This window comes from Myotis yumanensis, unplaced genomic scaffold (assembly GCF_028538775.1).
Source record: "Myotis yumanensis isolate MYYU_CA2020_CCGP unplaced genomic scaffold, mMyoYum1.0.hap1 SCAF_11, whole genome shotgun sequence".
NCBI lineage: Eukaryota > Metazoa > Chordata > Mammalia > Chiroptera > Vespertilionidae > Myotis > Myotis yumanensis.
Window position 1 is genome coordinate 68,061,042 of NW_027223762.1, and position 24,559 is coordinate 68,085,600.

The window sequence follows — 24,559 nt, forward strand, 5'->3', positions numbered from 1 at the left end:
GTCAGCAATATTTCCTTTTTATCTGGCATACAATTTATTTGTTCTTCGAGTATTCATGCTTTGTGTTAGAATAATACTTCAGCTGTTTAATTAGATGAATGCAAAATGTACTGACATATTTTTCCAGAAATATATGCAAAAGGAAAGCCTATTAATATGGTTCGTTCTAGGTGCAACTAGATAGCTTTTTAAAAATTGCCTGTAATTAATGTTTACTAATAATCTTTAGACTACACCCAAATCATGCTTACTCTCATCCTACTCTACCAAAGACTACTTTAAACGCGTGTCTGGGTCTAAGAGCCACCTACAACTGATAACATTGTCCTCTCTTATTCTCTGGATCTTTGTCCCCGACAGGAAGCAAAAGGATTGTATCTTTCAATTCACCAAATTACACCGAGAAAACTGTCCTCCCTGAAAGATCCTTGAAAATGTGTTCAACTACCATTTCCAAGTCAGAGAATACAAGGCAGCCAAGATTCCCACTCATTAAATGTATAATGTTAACATTTTAATCTATTGCTAAATGTAAATAACTTAGGAATCCCAGTTGGACTGTTTAATATTAATTTAAAGTATTTTATAATGTGTGTGTATGGCTCCTCTCGTGGGGCTAAGTAGAAAGGTGAACAATTATCTACTAACTTTAATCACTGTACTCAGCCCAACCTGGCAAGTCAGGCCCCTTAACTCTCTTTATTTAAATCTGGTAAAGGTCTCAACTGGAGGTCCATTCAGGTGTTTTATCTCTCATAACCCTGGGAGAATGTGGAGTCACGCAATAGCTTATAGAATGAGTTGCTCTCTCACAAACGGAATCACTATAGATAGCCAATCTAGATTATTCCAATTTCACCACGTCCATCTTTCTCTTCTTAACATGTCGATGGAAGAGAAAGCAGCAAGGCCTGAGTTCTCCAAATAATTCAGTTCTCCAATTTATTTTGCTTTTAGTAGATATGGCCTGATTCTCTCATTAAAAGGCACTAGTAGTTGGATGAGGGAAGAAAATAAACATTTTGAGAGAACAGATACATCTCAACTCGATGTGGCACTGATAATGTCTAAACACTGAGGTTTAAAACTGACCTCCCCCATGATGTCTCTCTGAACCTCACTGAACTAGCCTCACCCAACTGCTTACAGACTTGAGACTAAAAGAAAGAAAGACGAGAAGAGAAGAGGAGAGGAGAGGAGAGGAGAGGAGAGGAGAGGAGAGGAGAGGAGAGGAGAGGAGAGGAGAGGAGAGGAGAGGAGAGGAGAGGAGAGGAGAGGAGAGGAGAGGAGAGGAGAGGAGAGGAGAGGAGAGAAGGAGGACAGGGGAATGGGTAGTCTATAAAGTTGGAGTTTAAATGTGAGAGTATTGAAATGATAATTCACTATGAAAAATGGTTTGACAGAATAACTTTTACTCCAACTTCCCAGCAGTTTTCTGGGCTTAGTTAGATATGAAACTTGAAATCTGTCAACATTTTACAGTTGCCCTGAGTTAATAAGCATTTTTCCTTGTTTTCTTTAACTGCCAAATTTTTAAATGAAATTGAATCTTGGATGCCTACGTTCTGGGGAGTCTTATTTGCTACATTATACTTCTGTCTGCTTGCAGGCTACAGAATGCCAAAATATTTATTCATACAAATCTTTCTATGTCTGTAACTTGAGCCTACTAAAATAGGCCTTTACCCCCTTCATTAATTAAATCGACAAAAAGATTATTTTACATTTCAATTCTTCATCCAAATTTTTGAATGAATATTGTGCAAATCGTTATATAGCCTGTGTTTCCTTAAGTCACAGCACACCATCACATGGAAAACTTCCTAAAATAGAAGACTAACTTATTTTTGCAGTTGACTTTAAAGCCCATCTAGAATAAAATGTTTTCACCTCTTTCCAAGTTATAGTCTTTTTAAAGACTTTCACTTGTATTTCCATGGTTTTAACTTCAAGCATTTTAAGAGATTAAGAAACAAACCTCAAAAAAGCAGTTGAGCCTAAAATTGATTTTAATTTTTACAAGCTCATCACTAATATTTAGAGTGAGTCATCAGTCTTTCAAATACTGTCTCTGAAATCAATAACCAATAGATTACATATGGGAATAAATGCTACCATAAATATTGTATATGATTTTTCAGTAAGGAAATATACATTTACATAAATATAGAAAAGTCAACAAAATAATCTTATAATAAAAGTAAGTCCCATTACGTGAGAGAGCGCCTATTGTGGTTTTCAAGAACAGTTCAAAACTTTACTTTTTGATTCCTTTATCAACTAGGACAAATAGCTGTTAAGGTATAACATTCAATTATAACGTTTATCTACATTTGCTCAGCCAAACTGAGCATTGGATTCTTGCCAATGTATTCATTTTAACCCAAAATGAATTCTTATTTTAACAAAACAAAAAAAGCCTTTGAAAATGAAAGACTTAAAAAACTAAACAAGAAACAAGTAACATGTCATCCCATATTATACATCATTTCAATGATAAATACGTGCTTCAATTTCTTTTTACATTTTGAATTATCACTAAACTCCTGAATGTATTTTAATGATATAGAGGCCCATAAAATTAACTACTTAAAAATGTTTCCTACATAGTAGAATGGAAAAATAAAATTAATGTTTTTTGTTACCACATTCAGAATTTAATTTTAATTTAATTTCAACAGTATTTAATTTTCGAGGAGAAAAAGGCAAAAAAAATAAACCCTGGATTTTGATAGAATGTGCATATTTAAATGTGCATTCAAAGTATGATGCCCTTTTATTTTATATAAAACAAGTTATTTAAGTTCACAATACTTTTAAATGGGATGTGCTTAAAATATTAATACGAGGCATATATTATTTATCAATTTTTTGGTGTCACGTACAGTTGGCACAATTCAGATTTCAAAAGAAATTTTGAAGTTCACGTCAATATTAAGATAAATTCATTCTTCTCTTAAGACGTAGAATATATTGTTAATTGCAGAAGTTTGGTATATTACACATGGGTTTTTATATGCAAATGAATTCAGTTGGGTATGTATATTATTTCATTATGTTATGTACATAAACATCTACCCTGTGCATATGTATATTTACATCATGTATAAATATGTGTATATTACCAAAGGGTGCTACCCTGAAGGAAGAGGAGGAGCCTGAGGGCTGCCATACACTATTTTCGTTAACTGTTTCGTGAAAATCATTCGGTTTTTCTTTTTTTCACAGCCACAGAGATGGGTGTTTATAGACAAGGTTTATTTATTTGCTGTTTTCCAAAAGGCTAGTTTGATAACCTTATGCTCACATATGCCCTAAGTAAATGAGTGATCCTCCCCTCCATCCTTCCCTTCCTTCAGGAAGGCCTGTGGGAAAACGGCTGGATAAACAATTCAAAGAAAAGCCAAACTTAGATTCTAAAAACAAAAGCTCATCTATTTAAACATTAACATTTTATCATTGACATTCTTTATTAAACTTTAGCTGTCTACAAATCATCTTATGGAAGGGCCTGGTCAAAGTTCGACCGGCATATTAGCTGGCGATGGTCTCTTGAGGTGAATGTCTGCAAATTGTACTGAGAGCGGTGTCCAGGACTTTAAAGAGGTCTTTTAAGGAATCGTGGCTAATAGTAGAACCGTCTAACATTAATCAGTCCAAGAAACACAAAATACATGCCACTAGTATTTCTAAGTTATTGAAAATCCTCAGATGCAAACATTAGGGCCCCAAGGGGACAACTAAAAGTATAAAGATCTTTTTAGGATCTCATGTTATCAAAAACACAACTTGGCAGTTGGGTTCATATTCCCCAGAATGTAACTATGTCACCTTTTCCTGAATTCTCTCTGCCCTGCTTTCCCCTTGAGAGGTGAGCAGTCCAGGTGGGCCTGGTTAAAGTTTTCAAAAGGAGGAACTTCATTCGGCCCAAATTTTCTCCTGCTAGTCCGCTTTCCCTTTTCCAAAGAGATAACTGACAGCCGTTTTGTAATGAAATTATGGAAATCAAGACTGGAGGGAAAGGGAGTCATTATTTCAGAACTGAAAAGGTGTGGGTGTCGTCACTCCCCCCTTCCAAATTTCACAACTGAAAAGGAGCGAGCGCATTGGAAAGGGGCTGGGGCAGTGGCACACAAGAGGGCAGCCAAAGAGACTCCCAAAGCGATTTTAGCTGGCTCCTGCCGCCTTCCTCTGCCCCCCAAAATAAAAACGACCTCCATGCAAGCGATTTTTAAGGCCAAGACGGAGGAAGCAGATATTCCAGGCCCTGAAACGCGGTCTCCCTGTGGGGGAATGTGGTCTAAGGAGCAGGCTGGACGAGGGAAAAGCTCTCAGTGGCATTTCTCTGGAATACTGTCCCTTTCAGCCTTACCCTCGCTCACGTGAGTCTGGGTGTCCAAGAATGTCCCGGGACCACAAGAGGGACCTCTTTGGGAAGCAGATGGGATGCAGGTGGGAAAAGACGCACTTACAGAGAATAGAGGAGGAGGAGATGGGGGCGGGTGGAATAAGTTCTAGGGTTGAAGATTCGGATCCGAAGGCTAAAAAGGTGACTCCGGCACCGGAGCGCGCTGTTGCACGCCTGCCCTGCCCTTTGCGCGCACTGCACTCACCCGCACACCCGCCCCCGCCCCCACTCGCACACGCACACTGCTCCCAGCCTCCGTCCTCGCCGGACTCCAGGGGAAGTGGCCCCTCCGAGGTGCGCTCGCCGGAGGTGCGGCGGCCCAGCCCCGTGAGCGCCTGGCGCGGCTGCCGTAGCTCCAGAGCCCGCGGACAGGGGACGAGGCGCGCGGCCGCGGGCACCAGCGGGGGCTGCCCGGCTCGGACCCGAGAGTGGGCGGGAACGCAGCGGGGACCCAAGGCGGACAGGGTCCGAGGAGGGGTGACGCCGCTGCACCGCTCCCCGCGCCGCCCGCTGGGACTCTGCCGGCACCTACCGCTCTCCCGCCGCTGGGAGGTCCCGTTCGGAAAGGCCCGCGGCGCGGGGGTGGGTGCGCGCTGGTGGGGCCAGGACGCGGGCGGCGCGGGAGCCCAGGCGGCCCCGCACGACCCGGGACGGCGCGCGGGCTCCTCTGGCGCTAGCCTGCAGGGGGCGCCGACGGGTTGGCGCCCGGTGGGGACCTGCCGCCGGCCCCGGCGCAGAGGAGGGGCCGGCGGGGGACCCGGACCGAAGTGGGCTGTCTCTGCGCCTCTCAGAAAGGTCAGGCGGAGTCCCGAGGCTGGTGCGCAGCCATGTGGGGACGGTGGTCACACCTGTCACCCTCCAGGGACCGAGGGGCGTCGCTTTCCGGTCTCGGCCGCTGCAAGAGGCCTCAGCTGCCTCCCGGCTGCTGGCTCAACCTCTGCTCTGGGGTCGGGGACGGGGAGCCTTGCTTTTCTGTCCTCACAGCGCAGCGCAACTGGGGGGTGGAAGGCAGATGAAGTTTGCTTCCTGTCGGGGACTACTACCCGAAAGTGCCAGAAGTCTCACCTGCGAGCTGCCGCCTCGCGTCCCCAGCTTCATCCCCAAACGCACGCCCCTCCTTGGCCAAGGGGCCCGAGGCCGTCCACGACCCGGCCCCGCGGATGCGGAGGGACGAGGGCTGGGGCCTGGGAAGATCTGGGAATCTGCCCCCTCCGCGCCGGGCACCCAGCCCTTGCCCTTTGGGTGGGCTCTGCGCCCCCATCCACGGGGACTTGCCCACCCTGCAGCCTTACTGGGGGGAGGAAAATGGGGGCTACGTTCCCAGAGAAGCAGGGTTCGCTCCCCACAGGCGCCTAAGGGGACTCGATCCAGGGCAGGGGCCCTGCAGACACTCGGGGGAGGGGGCGCCCAGGGCCAACAGTGCCTTTGGCGTCAACCTGATTTTGCGGAACCTCCACCCAGGGTGTCCGCGTCCCTTTCTCCCTCCGGAATTTCAGCTGAGCTGTGGGTGGTGACTGACCCCGTCCTGATCCCGACCCAGCAGCCACCCCAGGCCAGAGGTGTGCGGGGTTTTCTTTTAAACCCACATCTTATAAACGTGAGATTTTTATCAGGCAGCACAGATTACTGAAAGCGTACCGTTTCTCCACGATCCAATTTTATTAGGATTTACTCTGATTTGTGCTCGGCTTCTCTGGGGAAATAATGCTTTGATTAATATAATCCTTGCCCGGGATCCGCCACATGCCCCGCGCCCCTCTCCCAAGAGAAAGGGCCTGTTTGACCAACAATAACAGAGCAGCAACTCTTGCAATCTGCCCACACCTTTGGGGGCGGCGGGGGAAGGTGACACGCGTTGCTGAGCGCAGTGGCGAGAGGGGTGAGCGGGCGCTGCGAGCGGCGGACTTCCCCAGGCGCCGGCCCCGCGGGAGGAGCCCTGGGCGGCAGCGCGCGTGGGTGCCCGGCCCGCCTGCCCTCTGCTCGCTCCAGTGTGCGCCTCTTTGTCCCCTGCCACCGCCTCCACGACGGGGATCTGCGCGCTCTCAGCGAGGAGCCCCGGACCCAGGGCGCGTCCACAGCGCCCACCCGCGGCCCCAAAGCACCTCGAGAGCAGATCGGAATAACCGGGCACCGGCCTGGGACGCCCTGCAGCTACCAAACCTCGTCCAGAAACCTCGAACCTGGGACGGAACTCACCGCCCGCCTCGGGCACGCGTCCGCGCGCACAGTGCCCACCGCGGGCCGCGCGGAGCGCCGCACCCCCCTGACCGGCTGAGCGCGGAGGGGAGGGCTCTCCGCGTCCCTCCTCCCGCGCATCCTCGCCTCCTCCCGAAGGGAGAAGGTTCTGTGACGAAAAGGCGCGAAGGAACGAAAGCCCAGGCTCGGAGGCTCCCCGCAACACCCCTCCGGTCCCGGCGCCCGTCCTGCAGTCCCCACCCCCACCGTCCCCAGCTCCGGAGGCGGGGACGCGGCGGAGCGCGGGGTCCTGCGGCTCCGCCGGAACAAAGCCCCCCGCGCGAGCCCGCGGCCCGCCCCGCGCCGGGTCAGCGTGGGCCCGAGGCGCCGCGCCCAGTCCGCGCTCCGAAGGCCGGACACGAAGGCCGCCCGGACGCCGGGCTGCGACCCGCCCGGTCCTCCCGCCCGCGACATCTGGCGCCTGTGGACACAGTGACCTGCTGGGGTGACTCGGCGGTTACCCTGGCGGCCTCGCACCGCAGCTCGCTCTTCCTTGTCCCTTTCTGTCCCGTCTCCTCCATCTCTCCCTGCTCTTTTCTCCACCTCATTCCTTTTATCTTATCCCTTCTCCTTTTGCCTTTTTTTTTTCATTTATTTCTATTATTCTTTTCCACTGAAAAGCAATGCCGATTCCACTTCCGAAGGCCGCCCTGCGTGCCTAGGCTGGGGGAGAAAAGAGGAGCAATGGGCCCTCTGAATTTTGGGTTTGAGCCGCGCTCTAAATAAAACAATGCGATTTGAGGAAGTGGGGGTGCCCGAGGCCCCACAAGCCGCCGCCTATTCGGGGGAGGTTTCTCGCAGGAGGCCCCTCCGCTGCGGGACTGAGGCCTGAGTGCGGCCCCCAAGGCCAGCCTTTCTAGGGGAAGTTCCAATCCGACTTGAGGAATCACTTGCCAGAGCCTTGCAGGGCAGTCTTCGTGTTTCCGAAGTTAGGACACTTTAATAGCCAGTTTTTCTGAGTGAAATTTTGTTTGTTTTTGCGATGCGAATTAAAAATGAAGAGAACACAACCAACGCCCTCCCAGCAATACAGGCCTTCGCTTCCGGGGGCTTTATGCACCCGGACATAAAACTGAATGAGAGCTGCCCTCTGTCAGGCGCCACCACTCAAGCCTGGAAGCCTCCCTGTGGGCTTATCGAAAAACCAGAAAATATGGGAGGAGGGGTGAGTGTTCAAGGCAAACAGGGACACATAGCTTTCAACTTGGGACTGCCAAGCCCAGGGGCAAGAGCAAGGTCATTGAGTTCTACACCAAGGTCTCTTCACCAGATATTTTAGAGCTGAAATTGTATTGCTGCAAACCATGCAGTATTTGGAGTATCAAGTATCCATGTATATTGATACTGTATTTTTAAAGTGAACAAAATAGCCACACTCTCTTGAAGACCCCCCTCAAGCTGACCAGTCCAGGGTGGGCCTAGGACGGGAGCAGGACAGTGAATGGGGGGCCTCAGCAACCCACACAAGCACCATTTGGGGGGGGGGTGCTCAAAAGAGCAGCCTTCAGCCTGGTAAGCCGCAACCTGTGCCCAGCGTCACAGACAATAGCTAAGTTTAAATCTTTAAAAGTATAATAAAAACACAGGTGCCAATGTAAAAGGTTGTCTTTTCATAATGTGACACAAGGCCTCTTCTACAGCATGAGACCATCCTGTTCCCACCTGGGAAGGAGCCGCCATCTAGCCCACAGGGAATGGTTGGTGTCCTCAAGAGATCCAACCACCTCTCTGGCAAAGCTGCGTTAATATTTCTGGTTGTGTTTTTTAAAACACAGACAGACACACTCACACACACCAAACTGACCTTGGAGTATTTTTCTGGCGAGGACATGCCCACATGTTTTTGTTAATAAATCATTATCATCACTCTGGTCAGTCAGATGGGCCCTATGAATGTAAATTCGAAGAAGACCATTATGATGGGGGGTGAGGTGTGGAGGTGAGGGGGACAGGCAAGAATAGTCTGTCACGCGGTGCCAGCTCTGGCTTCCCCAGCGGCTGGGGGCTTTCATTCACAGGCCTGGCGGTGCACACATGCAGCTAGAGGGGCGAACTGTTGGAAACGGGTTGTTTCAGAAGCAGGCACTCCACAGCCAACTTATCACACCTTCTCAATCCAGCTAAAGCTGTCCTAGAAGAATCAGAAGTAAAACTTCTTACATTAGGGTGAGAAACTAGTGTCTGAATTTACAACTGCTCCTTCGAACCCATCTAAATAACTAAGCGCTTGCTCCTTCCCTACAGATCAGATAAACTAGTGACCAACGCGATACAGAGAACTGGGGGGACCACTGCATGCTTCAAAACTCTCAGCCCGACCAAGAAACCCTCCACTGTGAGAAGACACACACCCCTTCCACCCAAAAGCTACCGCGGAGAAGCCCTTCCCTTTGTAGACAGCACATGCTGCGGGCTGTGAGGATGCTGCACATTTTAATTTGTAAATGATCATGGCAAGCGTGCTTCTGCCCCTCCACGCACCCAGCACCTTGTCATTCTCAAATGGAGGCACATGAGTAAGTACCCACTTTGTGTTTTGTGCATTTGACCCAGGTAATGTTCTTCATTCTCCCATTTGGCAAAAGCAGGTCCCCAGCCCCAACAATTAAGTCTGTAGCTTTGCCCGGCACTTTGAATCTTAATTCATATACCCAGCTCAATCGTTTCCACCTCCAAATCATTACAGAATGCTAGCGGTTTCTAATATATAATATATCAGTTCTCAAGTTAACTTGTTGCTTTACTCAGAATCACTATTTCCTATTTCTTTCATTTTAGGTAACCTAAGACTATAGATATGAGGAGCAAACTTTTTTTTTGCGGTGGGGTGGGGGGTAAGTACTTTTGCAAAACAGAAAAGTAAGTAGCTGCCAAAATAGTAACAGTCACAGATTTCGTGAAAAGTGATACAAAAATAAGTATGTTTAAATATGTATATACAATGACTGCTTAACTAGTGTTTTGCAAAATGTCTGGCTAAATAGAAAAGTTCTCTTTCTCCATAATAATTGATAAATGCATTTAGCGGCGCAGGCATGCAAAGTATGGTAGAGCTTTGAGGCGTTTGTCCAGTTCATGTGGGTTTCCCCCAGAAGTCTTTTGTCCAGAGAACTGAAGAAAAAGCAATGTTTGGGCTCAAATTACAGTTTCCTCAATTTTCCACTTTGTTTTATTAGTACAAACCTGACAGTGCATTTTCTAAGTCTAAATGTGAGAGCTCACAGATGAAAACAACAGAATTAAAATGCTTTTTAAAGTGTCTCCTTTGCTTATATTACTCCCAAAAATCTTTCAAACCTCCTAGATTGAACACCACGTAAAGCCAAATCTGGACTTTTCAAACTTAGTTTCAAAGGAAAGCTCGTGGCGGCAGCTGGTTGATCTTGGGGCTGAGTTAGAAAAGGGCATCTTTCCCCTCTTCCAGGGAACCTCGTGTCCGGGCCCCCTCCTAACAGGCTGTGGCAGTCACAGGTGCCTCGAACTGCTGAACTGTGGACGCTAGCTTCTCACTTCCAGTCACTCACGGCTTCCCTTTCTTAGTGGTGCTCTCTAAATCTCCTTGGGAAAATTGTCAGCAACAAACTAATTGCTCAAAACCGGTCAGAATTTGCTCTTCACGGTTTTAGAAGTTTTTCACGAATCTTTTTTTATCCTATCCAAAATACAGTTCCATCTTCATCGGCGATAGCTAAAGCTCTCTGGGGCAGAAACCTGGTACTGTATAAAAATTTTCTTCAACTGTGTTAAGTAATATTTTGCTAAGAAGTTTCAAGCTCCCACTTACCTCTAACCAACGACTATTTTGTCGTTTCTTTTCCCCAACAAGCCCTTCAAAGACAAATCCAAAATCTTCCCATAGCCATAGGAGGTACCAAGATTAAAGCAGCCATTAAATATAAAATCAAGTAAAAGAGATCACCGACGCCTTGACTAAATCTCCAGGATCTTGAGTTTTACTTAGAAGTCAAAGCATGTATCAAGTTGAAGAGCATTCATTATTTAATCGTTCATGCCTTAGGATGCATTTTATTTTCCTGACTGCTTCCCCAAGTCTGCAACCTGAATGGTTGCTCCTAAAGTAGCTTATTACATACCTTTAATAATTTTAAGGGTTTTTTGCTTTCACAGCCCAATCTGTTTTCCAGCCCTATGTACACTTCACTGAGAGAAATGGACGAATCCTTTTTTTTTTTTTTTTTAACTGTTTCTTTCAGGCCATTTCACAGACATGGATGGGTGGGAGATGGGGAAGTCATTGTACTCGTATTTAAAACCCTGTGTTATGCAGTGAATTCACTCGTCGTGGTGAATTTGCACAGAAAGGTTTGCTCCTTTGGCAAGTTTGAATGAGCAGATTTGCTTTGGAAACGGCTACATTTTACTCAGTACCAGCTACAGCGAGTCAGTGCGCCCCCTGCTGACAAGTCCCTAGTGCGACTCCTGAGCACTTCCAAAGTTTATTTTGTTCAGTAAACCGTGTCATATAAAATTAACAACCACCAATAAAATTAGCTTATATGTTTCAACTGTAAAAGTCCAAAACAAAGTAAAGCTAGTCTTCGTGGCGCTAGAGATCTCTAGCCTGGCTTCTCCGCGGCTGAACCAAGGCCCTTTTATCTAAAGCCCAGTGCACAAACATATAGCTTAATGTGACTAGTGTTCTTCCTTTTATTTCTTTCTCTATGGCAACCAATATGCTCTGCTCAGAAATGTTCCCCATCAAGGAAACAAATGATCTTCAGGGAGCAGCTCTATATGGCATCTGGTCCAATGGAGCACAGAGAGTTAACCCCAGTCAAAAGCGAGGCTGCCAAGCAGTAAACAAGGAGTGGAAACCCGGCGGATCTTAGCCCTCTCCCCAATTGCAACCTCTCCCTCCCTCCTTACAAACCATTTCATTGATTTGGCATCAACTGTTGCCAAAGAAACTACAAATTTTAAATCACAAGGTGTTCTGGATACAAAAGTGCAATAAAATTCTAGCCATTTGACGCTACCCCCCTCGCCACCCAGGCAAGGCTTCCTTTCAAAAGAACAAAACCAAGAAGCTTTGAGAATTCCCTCCAGCCTATTTCTCAAAGGTAAGGTGCCCCCTCCGGCTTGGAACCGGCCTAGCCATTTCCTCCAGCCATATTTATCTAATTAACTGCATCTAGCAAGTAACTGCACCCTTAATTTTTACAAAACCCCGGGGCTGTGGCTAGGAGGGGGCCAGGCCGACTGTCAAATATGAGAAAGAGAGTAAAACCCAGCGTTCAATGCTCCAGCTCCAGCCTTTGGCAGTAAAGGGTAGGGTGCCCTGCTTAGTTTTGATTGATCACCCTCTGCTGACCAACGCTTCACCAGAAGCTGGGAGCTGCACAGCCGCCAGCTCCCTGCGGTGGTTCTAACCCCGGTGCGGGACTTCCTGCCTCTTCTTCCTCCCCTGCTTCCTCCATCTCCAGCCCTTTGCCCTCCCTTGCGGAACCCCCTCCACTCCACCCCTGTTCCCAGCAGGAATCCCCTCACCCCAGTCCCAAGCAGGCACACAGTTCACCCCACAGCACGGGCTACAGAAAGGGTAGTTCTCTCCCTCTGGTCCTCTTTTTTTATTTTTAATTCTCCAAACAAGAAATGTTTATGATACTGCGCGCTTTATACGCGCTTCTTTTCTAGGGCCCTTTGCCCCGTCACAATCAACAATTAAAACTGATAGCGCTCTCCCCCACCCCCAAAGTGCCTTGCTGCGGGAGCTTTGGAATGAGTGCGTCTTTTTATATAATATTTTAGCAGGGCTGGGTGGTTTTTACCCCCCCCCCCCCCCCAGCACACTTCCCTCTCCTACTGCAAATGATCACTCTGTGAACCCTCTCTGGTCCCAAGCAATGAGAACAAGCTCCCAAACCGACCCGAGCATTCACACGCCCAAAGAAGGGGCAGGGAAAGAGAAAGCAGGGAGAGAAGATGAAAAACACTTACCCAACAAACTTCCAGGGTTAGATTTTAAAATAAGAGATTTTTTTTTTCAATCAAGTGACTGGAGGCGGTGAAGGCATATTCTCAACTCCCCAGAACGATGCATCCTTAGCCTTCCCTTCACACTGACTCCTCCGAGCCCAGCTCTCCACTAGTCTATTATTTTCACCAAAATATATGAAAATGTATGCAAATGAAAATCAGCACTAACTGTTCTCCCCTTGTTATATACTTTGGATTTTTTTTTCCAGACAAAACAATCACACTCGCAGAGGGAGGGGGCCAGTGGAGTGAGGCTGGGGGAGGCTCGGGAGCGACTGGAGAACTAAGTAGGAGAAAAGGGGGGACAGCGGGGACGAACCTCAGAGTAGCAGTGTATTTCTCTGCCGGAGGAGCGCTGCGTTCGTTCGGGGGGCTTCCCACAGCACGCACGCCCTCCTGGAGGAGAAAGAAAGCGGATCTGTTTGCAGAGGCGCTATCGCGTTTCATCAGGCCACCTGAGACTGCTTTTGAAAGCGTGTACTGTGAAATTCATAGCAGTAATTTAGACAAAATCCTCACTGTATATTAATGAAAGACGGCCCATGGCTCTGTTCCTATCCTCCCCATTCAGTGTAAACAAAACCACGAGACTCTGGGTTTTTGAGCCGGATCCAAGCAAAATCGGCAGGAAAGGGAAACACGGGGTGCTGGCACCGACCCTGCAGACGTCTGCACCTGGAGACCTCAGATTTATTCAATGAAATCTGTGTTCCATCTTTTATATGTACATATGCGCACACATAAATAGAAAAGGGGACCTTGGGGGGACGCGGAGGGGAAATCCGTGCTGTTGGGGGTTTGGTTTCTGCTGCTTTTCACATCTATACCTTCGCAATAATGGCTTCGCTGAAACCTACCTACGCCGGTATCTCTCCCCGCGCAAGCAAGAGCTGGACGAGATCCTGCACAAATCCTGCGGCGTCCACTGTTACTCGGACATCACGCACAGGCTGCGTGGCCGCGGCGGGGCTCTGGATTGACCTGAGTTCACCTGCCTAAGCCCAGCAGAGGAACCACTCCCGGGTGGAAGGACGGCCCGTTCCCAATTGAACGGGAGCATCCAGGTCCAGGGCGGCGGCCGGGCGCCCGCCGCGGGAGCGAGCTGGGGAGGCCGGCGCAGGCGGGCGCGCCGCAGAGCTGGGGTGCGGGTTGCACGCGCGCACACACTCATTAGGAACGGTGTATTTATTGAATGTCCGAGTTGGGTTGGTTCATTGGAAATCCCCGAGGACGGTTCAATTTGCCCTTGTTTTCGTTGCCACTTTCTCTTTTTGCTCGGTTCGCCGAGGTTCCTCTGTGCAGCGTTTCCGCTTGGTCGCGTTCCCCACCCCCGGCTCTCCAGCCTACCCCTTGCACTCCCCCGCCCGTCCCCCTTAACCCTTTCAGCCCGGCTGGGGCCGGGAAAGCGTTTGTCGCCGCCAGCCCCATCCACTACACAAACCCTTTGGAGACAGAAAAGAAAGAAAGCACCACCGTGCCTAAGAATAGCCAGCAAGCACACCCGCCATAATAGCCACATGAAATCACACACACAGTGCGCACACGCAGGTAAGCGGCAGGCGCGGCGAGTGCATCCCGGTGCGCCAGGCCGGCCCTGCGGCAGCGGCGAATCCTACGGCCGTTCGGACGGGATACACTCGCGATGTATCTATGGGGAAAGGCCGGCCTGGCTGCTTTTCAAACACTTCGCCCGGCTCCGCCGACCCGCTCCCTCCAAAATCACCAGGTCTCGCCAGCTACCTGCCTGACCCGGAGAAGGAAGGGGGAGGGCGGAGGGAGGGGAGCGAGGAGTGGGGGCGAGCGCCACGGCGGCGGCGAGCGGTCTGTCCCGCACGCGCAGGCACTGCGCGGATCCCCGGCTGAAGGTTCCCCAGACGACGGCATCCGAGACCTTAGACAAAGGGGGCCTCCTCCGGCTTGCAGCCACTGCGGAAAGTTGCGGTGGCGGATTTCCAAGAAGCCTGGCCGCGACCCGAGCTCTGGGCGCTGCGAGCTCCCCTTTCCCACCCTCGCTGAGACGGAGACCGGGGCCGGCTGGCGACGGAAAGAGGAAACTTTGAAACCACTGGGGACACCTCTGTCTATAGGTATTAGCTCGAAGGGTGCACCCTCGCCGGGCGCTTCCCAAGTCTGCGGGGTGGAAGGGGGCGCGAGGGCTGCAACGCGACGCAGTCCTGGGTGGAGTGGGCTGGTGGCTGTATTGCATGGATTTCCCTCTTTGTTTCCCTCTGATCCTGCCCCCCTCGGTCCCTTTTCTCTCCCCGTTCCTTCCCTCCTGCCAGGCCTGCAGCGAACGCCCCGAGCCGCGGAGGGTACGCCTACCACTCGGCCGGACACTAAGAGTTAAGATGTGGCGGAAGGGGTGGCGGGAGAGGGGCGGGGCGGAGAAAGTGGCGAGGGGGCGGGAGCCTGGGGGACCGCCGCTTTCCAGCGTCGACGACGCGCTGCCTAAATTAAAAAGCAACCAATCGGAACGGCCGGAAGGGGGGCCTCGCGTCCGGAGCCAGTCATTCCGGGCCTGCCAATCACCCAGCAGGTAGCCAATCAGCGGGGGCCCTGGTGCTCGACTTCCTTGTATTTGGGAAAGTGTGGTGGTGGGTGCGCGCTCGCGGCGGAGGGTAAACATTCGACAGTCCCCGCTCAGAGAGGGAGGGACGCAGAGCGAACTGTCAGATCGAGCGCCGGCGGGCGGGCGGGCGAAAGCGGAGCGGGAGGAAGAGGGAAAGTGAGGGAGGAAGAGAGCGCGCAAACCAGGGCGCGAGCGAGCGCCCGCTGCAACTCCGCTCCGCACGGCCCGCGCCCGCGCCAGCGCCAGCCGTGCACCCTACGAGCCGCACAGCGTGCCCACTGGAGTTGGTTGTGTACCAAGGATCCCCTATATGCACACACACCCCTCCATCTCCACCAATGCACTCTTCCTCCTCCTCCTCCTCCTCTTCCTCCTCCTCCAGACAACTGCTGGGAAAAAAATAAAACACCAACCCCAACCTTCAGCAACAAGGTAACAGTCGTTCGACCTCATTTTTTCTCCTGTTCAGTGTTTTTCCTTGTTATATTTGTTTCCTCATTTCTGCCCAAAAGGAAAGATGTCGCATCAAACGGTGGCTGTTGCGAGGAGGATGGAAAAGGACTCTTGTTTCAGAGGCAACCAAGAGCCCCGGCAGTAGCAACTGCAGAGACATGCAGCATCGCAGGAAGTTTTCCTAGGACAGGACAAAACTTGAGCCGCGGACCCGAAGGGAGAGCAGGAGCCCGCTCTCCGCTCCGCACGCGCCGGCAGCCAGCACCGCCCCGCCTTCAAGGACTCCAAAAGTTTTCCTGCTGCCGAGGACGAGCAGCGAAATGTGTGCCTGAGGAGGGAGGAGAGCGGCCGGGGAAGGAGCAGGCCGGCTGGCTGTGGGTCATCCGTAATTTGGTGCAAGAAGAAAGGAGCGGCTTCTTTCTTTGTTGTCTCCTGTGAAGTCGCCACTTAGCAGGTGGAGCGAGCCCCGCGCCCCGGCCGAGTCCGCGCTCCCGGGACCGGAGGAGGAGTGGAGCCCGAGACCAGCCCGGGAGCCCGAGCGCAGGCCCGCGCCCGGCCCGGCGAGCCCCGCTGGAGCCAGCCGAACGCGCCCGGGCTGGGGGGCGGCCAAGACCCCCCGTGAAGGGGGCGGCCTAGGAGCGCGCCCCGAGAAGCTAGCCCCCTTCTGCACAGCGCTGCTGCCGCTGCTGCTGCTGCCAGAGTCCGGCCCGCGACCCCCGCGCCCTGCCGAGCGGCCTTGCTGCTCCAGCCGGGGGCCTCGGCGGCGGCGGCGGGGGCGGAGGAGGAGGCGGCCCAGGCGGCGGGCCGACTGGGGGCCGACTGGGGCCCGGGGCGGGGGCGGGGGAGGAGTGAGGGAAGGAGGCGGGAAGCGGGGGGCGCGGCGGCAGCGGCGGCGGCCGCGGCTGCTGCGGCGGCGGCGGTGGTGGCGGCGGTGGGGTGGCGGGAGCGGAGCGGCATGGCCACGGCGGCTTCTAACCCCTACCTGCCGGGGAACAGCCTGCTGGCGGCCGGCTCCATTGTCCACTCGGACGCGGCGGGAGCCGGCGGCGGCGGGGGCGGCGGCGGGGGGGGCGGCGGCGGCGCGGGGGGCGGCGGGGGTGGCATGCAGCCCGGCAGCGCCGCTGTGACCTCCGGCGCCTACCGAGGGGACCCGTCCTCCGTCAAGATGGTCCAGAGCGACTTCATGCAGGGGGCCATGGCCGCCAGCAACGGCGGCCATATGCTCAGCCACGCGCACCAGTGGGTCACGGCCCTGCCCCACGCCGCCGCCGCCGCCGCCGCTGCCGCCGCCGCCGCCGTGGAGGCGAGCTCGCCCTGGTCTGGCAGCGCCGTGGGCATGGCCGGCAGCCCCCAGCAGCCGCCGCAGCCGCCGCCGCCGCAGGGCCCCGACGTGAAGGGCGGCGCCGGACGCGAGGACCTGCACGCGGGCACCGCGCTGCACCACCGCGGGCCCCCCCACCTCGGGCCCCCACCGCCGCCCCCGCACCAGGGCCACCCCGGGGGCTGGGGAGCCGCCGCCGCCGCCGCCGCCGCTGCCGCCGCCGCCGCAGCCGCCGCGCACCTCCCGTCCATGGCCGGAGGCCAGCAGCCGCCGCCGCAGAGCCTGCTCTACTCGCAGCCCGGCGGCTTCACGGTGAACGGCATGCTGAGCGCGCCCCCCGGGCCCGGAGGCGGCGGCGGCGCGGGCGGCGGCGCGCAGAGCCTGGTCCACCCGGGGCTGGTGCGCGGGGACACCCCCGAGCTGGCGGACCACCACCACCATCACCACCACCACGCGCACCCGCCGCACCCGCACCACGCCCAGGGGCCTCCGCACCACGGCGGCGGCGCGGGGCCGGGACTCAACAGCCACGACCCGCACTCGGACGAGGACACGCCGACGTCCGACGACCTGGAGCAGTTCGCCAAGCAGTTCAAGCAGCGGCGCATCAAGCTGGGCTTCACGCAGGCGGACGTGGGGCTGGCCCTGGGCACCTTGTACGGCAACGTGTTCTCGCAGACCACCATCTGCCGCTTCGAGGCCCTGCAGCTGAGCTTCAAGAACATGTGCAAGCTCAAGCCGCTGCTGAACAAGTGGCTGGAGGAGGCGGACTCGAGCACCGGCAGCCCCACGAGCATCGACAAGATCGCGGCGCAGGGCCGCAAGCGCAAGAAGCGGACCTCTATCGAGGTGAGCGTCAAGGGCGCGCTCGAGAGCCACTTCCTCAAGTGCCCCAAGCCCTCGGCGCAGGAGATCACCAACCTGGCCGACAGCCTGCAGCTCGAGAAGGAGGTGGTGCGCGTTTGGTTCTGCAACCGGCGCCAGAAGGAGAAGCGCATGACGCCGCCCGGGATCCAGCAGCAGACGCCCGACGATGTCTACTCGCAAGTGGGCACGGTCAGCGCCGACACGCCGCCGCCGCACCACGGGCTGCAGACCAGCGTGCAGTGAAGGCCGGGGCGCAGCGACCGGAGAGTCGCCAACGCCAACGCCAACGCCGCGCCTACCCCGCACCCGGCCTGCCCGGTCCCCGCCGGTCCGCCGCCCTCCCCTCCGCCCAAAGACAGGCATGCTCGCCCTTGGAGGAAAGAAGAGAGAGACTGGCCGGCGAGACGGTTTCTGAGTCCTAGAGAAGAGGGACCAAACAAACAAAATATAATAAACACCCAAACGGTATACACAAGCAAAACCGGAAGAGAAAAAGGGGGCGATCCTGGGATCGCATTTATACTGTGGTGATGTTTCGTTTTTTGTTCTTGTTTTTTTTTTTTTTTTTTAAAAAAAAAGGGGGTGAAGCGGCCTAGCGCACCAAAACTGCACTCGCCAGGTTTTGCCCACCCTGAGAAGCCCCCAGGGCGACGGTGGACAGCACCTAGCACCTGCCTCGCCTTCTCCCCTTAAAAAAAAGCCCCCTTCCCCCCCTCTAAAGGGCTGCCTAAAGTGACCGACCGACCGACCGGGACTTGGTTCCTGGGAGCCTCTGAAAGCAGCAGAGGCACCGGGCTGAATCAGGGACGCCTCTGCCGGGAACCAGCTCTTCTTGGCCATATGAAGTCATTTGGGGACAAACTGACTATGAAACGGGAAGGAGAAAAAAAGAACAGTCTCCAGCAAAAATAATATCCACAGCTTCTGAAATTAACAAGCTGAAGAGCAAAGCCAAAAGAACACGTTTCCTTCAAATAACCTTGGAAATAAAAACATCACGAAGGAGCAGAGGGATGGGCCGGGGCGAAGGGGACATCCGCTCACCCGTCGCGGAGTGGGAGAGGCCCCCAGGGCCGGCGCGGGCCCGAAGTCTGGGCATGGAGGGAGGCCCACCGCAGCCCGGCCGCCAGGGCTGCCTCTGGGACGGAGGATGCCTAAGGATTCCACCGCTAATAATTTTTTATTAATATTTTTTATTTTTTATTTCTGGACTGACTCATAAAGGGATTTAGAAAGACTGAGCACCAGCCGCTGCACTTCTTGGACTTCGCTCCTCAACCCGTTGCCAACTTTGATCGAATGGGTGCTGCGGCTGTGATTATAATACTGCCATTTCCAAGCAGTGTTTTTGGTAGGTTTTAATAAACAGACTTTTCAAAAGACGGCAATATAGATTGTTAGATCCGTTGCTGATCTAAAAATATTTGCTTTATATTTTCATTAAATGACTTCTTTTAATATTTTATTCAGAATACTTATGAACTGCTGCAAAATGGTAATTTATTTTTCCCCAGATCTTGTATTACGTGTTTTTTTCAGACGAGCACAAATCAAAATGAAATGAAAATATGGACAGTTGTTAGGTAATAAGGGTATCTTTTGATGTGATCATTTGATTGTAATTTAATTTGAGTAGTGATTCCGTAAGAGCTGATCGAGAAAATAAATTTGTTAGAATGAAATAGTCTGTGTCTGATGCATAAACACTGTGTGGGAAGAAATAGTTGGAAAATATTTTTTTACTAATGCATATCCTTGAGTGCTAGCGCTGAGGAAGCCCAGTAGCACTGGGGCGCTAAGGTGTGTTTGGGAATCTAGAGTAAAGGACAGGCTTGACAGAAATTGCTAGTGCTCTAACTACTCGGCACTCCCTGGTAAGCTGTCAATTTCACAGTCTTTTCCTTTCCTGTAATTTTAATGGATGTTTTTAGGGGAGTATTTACTACTTTTCTTGGAGATACCTGTGTTCTTCATCATCTTTATCAAAAGATTGGATTACATCACCAGTGAAAAACGTGCCAGCTGGTTATTAATGGTTAATACAGAGCCCTTTTCCAAAGTTTAGCCTCTCTTTTTCCTCTCCTCCCCCACCACATTGCTACGTTTCTTTCTTCTTTTTCTGAAGACTAATAGTTGTGAAGAATAGCTTACAACTATTCCATTGATAGTATGTAATTAAGTTTAAATTATTAAGCTGGTTTAGGGTTTGTTTTGTTTTGTTTGTTTGTTTCTGTAATGAAAGAATGGAGTTCCAAAATCCTGACTGGGTCCACACTGCTTTACCCTCGGTGTGATTACCAGCTCAGACCTAAAAGTCTACATGCCTGTGTTTTGGTGTTTCTCCAGTGTGATTCTGTATCTTCACTGACCCTGGGGTTTTAGCTTTTGGATCACTCCTTAGATATATCCTGCAGAGCGGTCACATTTATCACATCAATGTATCAATATTTCCCATGTGGGAAAGCGAAAGTGTGATGCCTCAGGTTGTGAGTACTAAAGACTCTGCTTAGTTGAGTCCTTTCACACTGGACTTTTTAAAAGTATTTGGGGTGATAAAGCAGTGATTTTATAGGGTAATTTCCCCCTAATCCCATTTAGCTGTCACTCACTTTTTGCCTTCTCTCATCCTCACTTCCTCCCCCTAAGATATCAATGTAGGGGTTAAAAAACCCGGAAAACTGTGCGAGCAACAAGGAGCAGTTATTTCTTCCAGACAGACCCTGTGTCACTTTCATAAATCAAGCCTAGCCAGATGGCCGTGTGTTGGGTTGCATTATTTTAAACACCAGATAGTACTAAAAATCACAATCATTTTGATTTGTGAAATCTGAAAAAGGCCATATTTATTAAACAGAAAGAAGAAAAAATGAAAATAAGAAACCACGATTTACTTTTCTTGGCTTTCTTGTTTCCTTCTTTCTCTTGCTATTGTAATCTCCCTGCCCAGCAAATTTAAAACCTGAGTGGATATAAACTCCATCAGTTCTTGAGGGTCTACAGGGGCAAGCCAAGAAGGCCTTATTGGAAAGCTGAGGATTGGGTGTGGCTGTTTTTAATGATGGGTACCACTGGCACGTGAGATGAAGTCCTGTTTCCCCACCAGGAATGGCAGTGGTCGATTAGACAGTGGGTCTGTATAAAATTTTAGGAGCTATTTGCTTACTTGATTTGGCTGACAACAAAAGAACTACCATTCGATTTCACACTGTTTCCTATTAAAGAGCAACCTTTGCTGATTACTTTGGAAGAAGTCCTGATTTAGGGGTAACAGAGTAACTTTTAATTGGAGAAGCTGGAAAAGCAAGACCATTTTATTTCATTATTTTGCATTTTTAAAGTGAGCTAAGCTGCCACTCCATATTTTGAAAATCAACCCTTTGAATGTATCTACAAAATGAAATTCATGGTTGGAAAACAAAAGAGAGCAGCTATAACTGAGAGGTTTGTGTTAGGCTGATATTGTTATACACGTAAATAATGAAAATATTGTTATATATCACCAGATCTTTTTAATGAATTTGGTCATTGTGTTTCTTTGCAGAGCAAGTGTCTTGTGCTTTGTAAAGTAGCCATTTGTTTCCTCCATTTCAATCCAGCCCTCCTCCCCTCCCAACCCAAAGGAAAGTGACAAAGTTCTGTCCTATCAATCTTGCTAATCCCAAACTAGGCCCACTGGTAGTCTGCAGACTCCTGTGGCTCCCGACCTGTGGTCCACGCCTCAGCCATCTCATTCACCCAACCATCTTCCCCGCAAGTCTGGGCGATAAATCATTCAAGGTGTATGTAAAATAGTCGTTTTGCTGTTGTTTCTCTGCCCTTTTTTTTTAGTCCTTAGCCAAGGACTGCTTCTTTGTTCGCAAACAGAACTGTTCATTCTTGATCTGAGAGAGTCCCTCTGCTTCCTTGTAGCCTCCAGTGTTTGCTCACTACCATGCTCATAATGTTTTGTATGAATGGTTTCAAAATTCAGAGAATAATTGGTTCTAATATTAAATGCAGTATATACTATTGATAGTTTTATCGATAAGTGTAATATTTTAAATAATTTTAACAATTAAATTTGTTTTAAAATTATATATTTGTAAAAGTATTTATCTTGTTGGAAGCAACAATATATTGTTGTATTTATTCGTTTATTTTTGTAATAAATGATCAACCGCTCAAGCTAAATCAAAAATGACACTTTTATATATTTATACAAAACGCATTTGAAGAGATGGGCATATTTGCACCGATTTGTATGTAAATAGAGTAAGATCCATCAATAATGTGTAGCTTTCAGAACTAAACTGAAGGCAGACGCATTCTCTCCACATGGAGTTTAGTTTGCCCAAGTTCCAGGGCAATTAATCAAACTCTCAAATGGATGCAACAAGTATTGGCACTGGATACAGACTTGAAATTAATTATTTAGGAGGTGGACCTGGTTTTTTTCAAGGCAGAAGGGTAGAAATTACAGAATTCTTTCATGAAATGCAGTGGCTGACTGGACAGATTAAAACAGATGCTATGTATCCACGATACAACCTAGTCCCTGGCTGTGCACAGACAACCATGCTGGGGAAGGTGTTAAAAGGAAGTTAAGACTTTGAGGTTATTGGTGACCCAGAAACCAGGTAATGTAGTAAAACGAGTTGTGCTGTGTTATTTTTTAAAGTGTCTTCTTAAAATGGCTGTGAGTGAAAAGCCTCCCTCTCTTTGTCCAGTTACTGACAGCATAAGCCTCAGCCAGTGCAGGTGTTGTTGTGTTGAGAGTGAGAGGTAAGGAGTGTGGGGCCAGCTCTTCAAACTCTGTGGTCTCTTCTCATCTCGGTTCCTTGCCTACGGACTCCCCTGTGACCTGGCTGTGGAGCCCGCCCTGGGCTTGATCTTGGTTTCAGTAAGGAAATCAGGGAGCTCTGGGTTTGCCTCCTGAACTTTCCAGTCTAGGAAAGGAAGTCCTGCGGAGGCTTGCAGAGATGCTAGGGGTGGGGGCAGCGGAGATAGCAGGAGGGGTACTTGTGTAATCAGATTCTTTGATTTTGTTAGCCTGGCTCATGGCCTATTAATTAGATTACTCTCTTTCATTCTTGATTTCACATCCGTGTTTGTTCCAGTATCCTGAAATGTGGGCGCGCGTGGCGAGCAGGAGGCCATGATGTCACTGCCGGCCAGGGCAGCAGCCTGGCCTTCTGGAGGGCTGGGGGCTGCGCTCTGTGATGAGCCAGCTCTGGGAGTGACCTCGGAGGGCTCTGGGCGACTGGCCTTCCCGTGGTGACACGCTGTGTGCACCGTGTGTGTGTGTCTGTACACGCGCGTCTGTGGGTGCGGGGGGTGGGGGCTGCGGAAAGTGGCAGCCAGATCTCCGAAGCCCTGGGGACGCAGAAGGCTCGCGGGTGCTGGGCCTGCCTCCAGGGGAGATGGGAGGTCCAAGTGGCGGAGGGTGCTGCGGAGGGTGCTGCAGAGGGCCCTGGCCGGTGGGGTGGCATCCCCGCCGGGCCAGCTGGCCAGTCCCACAAGTTGTTTTCCTCGTGGCGACCATTCAGCAAAACGCAAGATCCTTTCTCCAAGATTTAAATTTCGCGGATGAATTACCATACAGCGGTTGCTTAGCAACTAAATTCAAGCAGGGCTAAGAATATGCAAGCTTTTTGTGTTCTCATTAATAAAAATGCCACTCTGACACAGCAGCCCGACTTTGGATCACTGCAACTTCTGTAAAAGCCGTAGGAGAATACAAACCGATCCTGCCATTTAATTACAGATCAAAATAGCTGGAAACGCGATGTTTTGTTCCTCTATCTTCCTAAAAGCAATGTGAAAAATAACGGCTTTCCAGAAGCAGGAGTAAATCTTTTTTTTTAAAGGAGTTTTCTAGCGGGGTTACCATAATTGTCCAATGAAACTTTTTAAAACACAGGTCGAAATAGCCGTCTGCACCACCATTTCTGCCTCCCCTCGGCCCGCGGCCTCCGTGCTGCTCGCCTCTCCGCCCAACAAGAACAGTTGTTCCAATCGTGGGAACGCTCGGGCCTGGGGGCCAGCAGACTGGGGGGCGGGGGGCAGAGCCGTCCTGAGCCGGGGCCAGGGAATCAGAGCGCGGAGGGGAGAGCGGGCCGGACGGTGGGAAGTTGCCGGGAGGCGGGAGGCGGGCGGAGGGGCTCGGGTCGCGGAGGCTGTGCGCTCACTCCGAGCGCGGTGGGAACTGCAGGCGCCGGCGCGCTGTACCCGCCGGGCTGTCCCCCCGGGCCGGGCCTCCCGCTGCGCACCGGGCTCCCTGCGGCTCTGGGACCCACCCCGCGGTCGGGAAGGAGCGGGACCCCCGGAGGCGCCCAGGTCGCCCTAGGGCCCCTGGGGTTTCTCCCCGCGGTCTCCGCAGGGAAGGAGGCGCGCTGCCCGGATGAGGGTCCAGCCCTTTGCTGCCGCTCAGCGGCGGGGCAGCCGAGGTCAGCGAGGGCCGGCCCGCGGCGGGTCGCCGCGTTTGGGAGGGCGTGGGGGTCTCCAACCCGCCTGCGGGGCCGGGGCCGGGCGGAGGCCGCTGGCTGCTCACACCCTGGGGAGCCCGAGGCGCCTGGGGGTGCTCCTTCGCTCCCCGCGGACGGAAACTCGAGCTCCCAGGGAACCCTGGGGTGACGGCCAGGGCCCGGCCGCGCACGACACCTCCCGCGCCCCGTCCCCGCCCAGGGACGCGAGCCGGGCCCGCGGGGTGCTGAGCGGGCGTGGGCCCAGT

General features: G+C 51.8%; 1 protein-coding gene and 2 long non-coding RNA genes across 4 annotated transcripts in view; 2 read left to right on the plus strand and 1 right to left on the minus strand.

The window, feature by feature from the left end:
• Positions 1 to 24,559, minus strand: part of LOC139020143 (uncharacterized) — a 91,366-nt gene that overhangs the window by 58,863 nt on the left and 7,944 nt on the right. Inside the window, exon 1 of one of the 2 annotated variants that reach the window (XR_011473197.1) lies at positions 4,941 to 5,052. The exons of the other annotated variant lie outside the window; for it this stretch is intronic. This is a non-coding gene — a long non-coding RNA (uncharacterized lncRNA). Of the gene's footprint in view, positions 1 to 4,940; positions 5,053 to 24,559 lie in introns of those variants that run through there. 2 annotated transcript variants of the gene reach the window in all.
• Positions 14,072 to 14,996, plus strand: LOC139020145 (uncharacterized). The gene is made up of 3 exons (XR_011473200.1): positions 14,072 to 14,188; positions 14,481 to 14,727; positions 14,923 to 14,996. It is a non-coding gene; the product is annotated as an uncharacterized lncRNA (long non-coding RNA).
• On the plus strand, positions 16,618 to 21,971 carry POU3F3 (POU class 3 homeobox 3). Its single transcript, XM_070429838.1, has one exon. It carries the CDS (start codon positions 16,618 to 16,620, stop codon positions 18,091 to 18,093), a length of 1,476 nt encoding a protein of 491 aa, XP_070285939.1. The 3' UTR covers positions 18,094 to 21,971.

Coding starts and splice junctions, on each gene's coding strand:
- POU3F3 (XM_070429838.1), top strand. CDS start 16,618: ATGGCCACGGCGGCTTCTAACCCCTACCTGCCGGGGAACAGCCTGCTG.